The sequence below is a fragment of the Diachasma alloeum genome, unplaced genomic scaffold (genome assembly GCF_001412515.2).
Source record: "Diachasma alloeum isolate Michigan unplaced genomic scaffold, Dall2.0 Dall_scaffold_01102, whole genome shotgun sequence".
NCBI classification, from domain to species: domain Eukaryota; kingdom Metazoa; phylum Arthropoda; class Insecta; order Hymenoptera; family Braconidae; genus Diachasma; species Diachasma alloeum.
The window spans coordinates 38027-44279 of record NW_021681213.1 but is presented as its reverse complement, the minus strand read 5'-3'; the positions used below and the strand labels follow the sequence as shown (position 1 = coordinate 44279).

General features: G+C 46.0%; 1 protein-coding gene across 1 annotated transcript; it reads left to right on the top strand.

Annotated features, from left to right (window-relative positions):
* Positions 1-445: 445 nt before the first annotated feature.
* On the top strand, positions 446-2896 carry LOC107045882 (WASH complex subunit 1-like). Its single transcript, XM_015268289.1, has 3 exons — positions 446-490; positions 543-915; positions 2769-2896. Exons 1-3 carry the CDS (start codon positions 446-448, stop codon positions 2894-2896), a joined length of 546 nt encoding a protein of 181 aa, XP_015123775.1.
* Positions 2897-6253: the final 3357 nt, after the last annotated feature.

The following is a 6253-nucleotide window of genomic DNA, read 5'->3' as shown; positions in this document are numbered from 1 at the left end:
GACCCTTCCCAAAATGGTTGGGCCAGAACCGCCCCTATATATCTACTATATTGAAATGTTGAACATAAAATATCGGCTATAAAAAGTCAATGAAGTTCGATTTTTCTATACAACTTATTCTACTGAGATATTTGTTATCGAATTTCTTCCGCTGAAATTTAGAGATTGTTGGTGGTAGATTTTCTCGATGAAAAGAATAGAAAAATGGAATGAAAAAATTATAGGTGGCTGTATCTATGATACAGCTGTAATTGTACATGAATACGACCATAGTCTTTCTTTCTTCCTTGAACTTCCTATATAGAAACGCCTTGAATTCTCTCGAATTGGCGAGAAGCTCCCGGAATCCCCTCGGGATTTCTGTAAACTCCTTGAATTGTTTGGAAATTTGAAGAAACTTCTAAAATTACCTGGAAATGTCTGAAATTTTCAATAATTCCGGTAGATGCCGCTGAACATAAGAACTGTTTTACAAAATAACGCCCAAAAAGTAATAGCAATTTTTCCAATGAAATTATTCGTTTTTTTCATGAACGATCCAGTATTTCTGGGTAGCACCACCACCACCACCACCACCACCACCACCACCACCACCACCAACACCACCACCACCAACACCACCACCACAACCAGCAGATTTTCCAGGAGCAGGAGGAGGAGCTGAAAGAGGAGTCCTGGAAGGAGCTGCTGCAGGATTGGAAGCTCCAGGAGCAGCAGTCCCCATAGTCCCCCCACGACCTGATGCTGCTATCGCAGGTCTTGCAGCCCTCATTGGCCAAGTGGTTGAGCCTGCGAGGCAGGCCCAGGTGATTGCATTGGTCAACCAGGTTGTGGAGGCGACAGTACAGGAGAGACTGAGGGAGAGAGAGAAAAAGAAGAAGAAGAACAGAGGAAAGAAGCAGTGGGTGCCAAGAGGTGGGAAGAGAGGAAGAGGTTGGTGTGGAGGGGGAAGAGGTCAGGGAGGAGATGGAGCTCGTGGAGGGTGGGAGAGTAGATTGCACCTTTACATTCAAAAATGAATAATAAATAATGAAATTAATGGTAATTGTCTTTTCTATCATTCCCTTATGATACTTTTTTACTAGAAAAATCTAAAAATGTGGGGTTTTACCGCCCCGCGCCCCTTTGCCCTACCCTCGATGAATCAAATATTTTTAGGGGGGTCCAGGGGAAGCCCCTGAACATTTTCAAATAAAAAAATTTAGTCAAATTGTCACCCTTATAAGAAAAATTTTTTTTGTCTCGAAAAATCGAAAAATGTGGGGTTTTACACCCCCTCGCCCCTTCGCCCTATCGACGACCAGTGGAATATTTTTTGGAGGACTGACGGAGAATCCCTGAACATTTTTTAGTCCAACAATTTAGTCAAGTTGTTACTCTTATAATGAAAATATTTTTTTCACTAGAAAAATCGAAAAATTAGGGGGTTTACCCCCCCTCGCCCCTTCGCCCTACCCTTCATGAGTCGAATATTTGTTGGGGGTTTGAGGGAGAGCCCCTGAACATTTTGTAGTCAAAAAATGTAGTCAGTTTGCCACCCTTATAATAACATAATTTTTTATACCAGAAAAATGGAAAAATGAGGGGTTTTACCCCCCCTTGCCCTTTTATTCTACCCTCGATGAGTGGCATATTTTTTGGGGGATTGAGGGGGAGCCCCTGAACAATTTTTAGTTCAAAAATGTAGTCAAGTTGTTACTCTTATAATAAAAATAGTTTTTTTACTAGAAAAATCGAAAAATTAAGGGGTTTACCCCCTCTCGTCCCTTCACCCTACCCTTCATGAGGCGAATATTTTTTGGACAGTTGAGGGGGATCCCCTGAATATTTTTTAGTACAAAAATTCAGTCAAGTTGTTAATTTTATACTAAAAATAGTTTTTTCACTAGAAAAATCGAAAAATTAGGGGGTTTATCCCCCCCCTCGCCTCTTCGCCCTACTCTTCATGAGTCGAATATTTGTTGGGGGGTTGAGGGAAAACCCCTGAACATTTTTTAGTCCGAAAATGTAGTCAAATTGTCACCCTTATAATAAAATTTTTTTTTTCTAGAAAAATCGAAAAAAATTGAGTTTTACACCCCCTCGTCACTTTGCCCTACCCTAGATGAGTCGAATATTTTTTGTGGGGTTGAGGGGGAGCCCTGAACATTTTTTAGTCACAAAATGTAGTGAAGTTCTCACCCTTATAATAAAAAGATTTTTTTTACTAAAAAAATCAAAAAAGGGGTTTAACCACCCCACGCCCCTTTGCCCAATCATTCACGAGTCCAATATTTGTTGGGGGGTTGAGGGAGAGCCCCTGAACATTTTGTAGTCAAAAAATGTAGTCAGTTTACCACCCTTACAATAACATAATTTTTTATACCAGAAAAATGAAAAAATGAGGGGTTTTAGCCCCCCTTGCCCTTTTATTCTACCCTCGGTGAGTGTGTGAGAGACAGACGTGAGTTTGTATCACCCTAGTTTATGGATTTTAATTCCCATGACTTACGTTCATGCATGGAAATCATTACCCACCTATTTTATTGGATCCAAACCTTAAAGACTTTGCATCTCCTGCAGTAGTCGCGGCTAAAGTGGGGAGCTCGGCCAACTCAGAGCTTGATCTTTGACGCTCGGCTAGCTTGGCCGATAGGTCCTCGGGTTGTATCGGTAGTTTACTCTTCTTCCAGGCACATAGGAGAGTCATCAACAGCCTCCTCCATCGAGACGCCGCGAATAAGATACCTGATAAGGCTCAACCCTCCAATGGATCCCATGGTCCGTAGCCGGTGGTGGTATTCTTCTTGATGTCTCATCCCAATCTCTACTAGTCTGCGCTGCGCCTCATCCAGCCGCAGTTCGTTTTCCCGATGATCTTCAAGGTTCGGTAACGGATCAACGTGGAGATTGGTAAGAAAATGAGCCAAGCCGGGGGTCTGAGCTAATTCGGGAGCGAAATTGCCGATTGATAAGTTCACGGGTGGTAAGTGAACTTCGATTTCTGTCGTCTCGATGATTGCAATATCGGATATGAGATCTCTCGACGTTCGGAGATCACAATCCCTACCCAGGGTTACAATCCCGGTTCCGGCGATGTTGACTGCATCCACGAGCTTCTGTCCGCAGAGTATATCCCCGTGTTCGGGTTCGATAGAGGTGAAAAGCCATTGTTTGCTGGTGCCTAAGTTGGTCCATTCTGTGCCTCATGATTTACTGATCTTTATATCACAAGTGCGTAAGACATCTGCTGATGCTTTCGAGATCTTCCTGCTGTAGGAGCGCGTACCTACGTCGATCTTCTGAGACGCGTATATACGGTTTCTCGTGTGTAATGTGAGCCGATATGGTGCGATTACCCACGAGTTGAGGTCGTCTGCAAGAGCGTAACCGATATAAATGATAGATGTCTCGGGTCATCAGTGGCAGGGTGATATTCTGAAGGAATTTATGCGATAGTGTGATAAGGCGTCGCGAAGATGAGTCAGTCCTAGTAGTACGTCATTGATATAAGGCCTTTGCGTATGGTGATTCTTCACGATGATTGTAAAAGTCTTGTATTTTCCGGCGAGTGTAACTAGCACGTCGCCGATGACGGGTTTATAACGCTGTAGTTCGTGAACGTCTACAAGATGGACCGATTGTAAGAGTTTTCCGACGGGGCTGTTAATTTCGCAATCGGTGGCCAGAAAATGCACGAGATGACCGCGTCTAAAAGTGAGACCATCGTCTGTCTCTACCAGACCCGGTTGTAATATGGTGGTAGGTAAGGGGGTCAGGTTATCATCCCCCCTTGTGGCTTCGTCGTATTCTTTTTCCAGGGGTTCTTTATCACTCGAGGTGGGCTGAAGATAGATTCCCTTACCAGTAGTGTGCTGTGGAGCTGAGGCCATCGTAGGCGTTGGTGCGGTTATTTGCGCCTCTTCGGAATGTGAGGAGATAGGCGGGAGAGAAAATCGTAGCCTTTTCACCGCTTCCTTAGCCCTGGCTTTGGTTGTAACTTCGATGAATGGGTTGGATTTGGCCATGGGTATCTCGCCTGGCTTGGGCGTTGGGAGGAATGATACTCGCCTGGGCTTCCGAATGATGGAATGGATTGGAGGCCTACTCGTGCTTGACCCTGCTGGGGTTGGCGATTCTCGAGGGGAATATTGTGCCTCTGTTTCAGACGATTCATCGGCCGACCCTGGCGCAACTGGAGGAGGCGTTGACGGTTGGGGTTTCGAGTGTCTGTTTAGACTTGCCTGCAGGTTTTCCAAGCTTCGCAGTAGTTTTGCTATCTTTTTGTCTCTTATTTTAGCTCTTGTTCCGATACTCGGATCCCCCTCGAGTTCTCCCTCTGGTCTTTCTACGTCTTCCTGCTCTTCTTCTTCGTCGTCTTTGTCCTCTACCTCTTCTTTCTCTTCTTCTTCGTCGTCCGCGGATATGAATGCAGACGGATCAAAACCCTTAGACGCATTCTTTTCGTCCAAGGCTCGGAAGGACTTTCGTAAACTCTCTAAGAAGGCGGGTGTTCGTTCGAAAGCTTGGTTTATATGATTCGCCGGTGACCTAGGCTTTTGGGGTGCCGTTTCGTTTTCGACGAGTTGTAGTGGAGGTTCATCTGTTTCGGGAGCTTCTGATTCAGGAGCTCTTCTCGGATCTTTTTCTATCTCGACAATGACATCGCTAGATATTGGTGGGCAGTCAAAGACGTCGTCATCATCCGTATCATCGTCGAACTGTGGAGGTGGAGGCGAGGCCAGTCTTATCTGTGGGGACTCAGGCTCGTCTCTGAGTTCACTAGAAGTCGTCGTTATGCCCTCCCGCTCCAGTTCCGTGAAATCAGCCGGTTCGGTATACGTTGGCCTTGTGACTCCTGAGACAGTGTTGGCACGGATGCGAAATCTCAGACGAGAGGCTATCGTATCTCGGGGTGAGGGGACGATAGGCTTCTGTGTCGCCTTTTTCTGACTGGACGGTTTTGCAGACGTCGACCTTTCCGTTGGATTAGAAGGGCTGGATGTCGCTCGTAACGTCGAAGGTTGATTAGCGCTGTCTTTTCTCGGTCTGCCCCTTCCTCGTTTTGCCGGTTGGTCTCTCATGGCCGGCGTACTCTCGGATACGGTGTTTGATCTGGGTCTGGGAGGCAGTGGCACTGTGAAACGCCCGGGCATGGTGCAAAACTTGGCAACTTCTTCGTCGGTCGCCGGTATATCAACGGGGTTATACGCCAGGGCCTTGGCCACTTGTTTGGTTTTGGCTGTGCGATGATGACCAACGAAATCAAATCCCGTGATTTTGGTCTTCAAATGATCTTTTCTGGTCGTGTAATCCGAGGTATCTTGGAGCCATACTACGGCGGAGCTTTCTGAATACATCTCAAAAGGCCTTCCATACAGGTACGGCTTGAAGTGATTCAAGGCGAACACGACTGCGAGACATTCCCACTCCTCGTTGGTATATCTTGTCTCTGCTCCTGTCACGGACCTCGAGCTATAGGCAATAGGTCCTTCTACCCCGGTTTCGTCCAGTATCGTCAGCACAGCGCCTACTCCACAAGGTGACGAATTTACTGTGACCATAAACGGTTTCTCAAAGTCGGGATGTAACAGAAATGGTTCATTATACATGAATACCTTCAGTTCATTAAATGCGTGTTCCTGTCGAACGCCCCATTTCCATTCTGAATCTTCTTGAGTAATTCCTGTAACGGATTCGTCCTGGGTGAGTACCATTCTTTGAATCGATGGAAGTAGTTACACATCCCCAGGAAACTACGTAATTCTGATTTATTTGTGGGGGTTGCGAAGGCGGTAATGGCGTGTACCTTACTCGGGTCTGGGCGTATTCCATGCTCGTCGATGACGAACCCGAGATAAGTCACTTCTCTCTGGAACAGGTGACACTTGTCTATCTGTAACGTGGCACCATGTTTATTCAATCTCTCGAATAAGGCTTTTAATAATCGCTGGTGTTTGCCTTCGTTTTTGAATGCACGATGATATCGTCTAAGGAGGCCTCGATGCCGTTACCAAGAAGCCCCTTAAGCATGGCATCCATGGCTCTCTGGAAAATCGCGGGTGCGTTTTTCAGTCCAAACGGCATCGTCAGGTACTCGAAGTGACCTTCGGGAGTCGAGAAGGCTGTTTTCTCCCGGACTCTAGCGCTCATGCGGATCTGATGGAAACCACTGGCGAGGTCGAGAGTCGTGAAATATCTAGATCGTTTAAACTTATCTAGAATCATCCTTATTCGGGGTAATGGATATCGATCAGCAATGGTCTTCTTATTC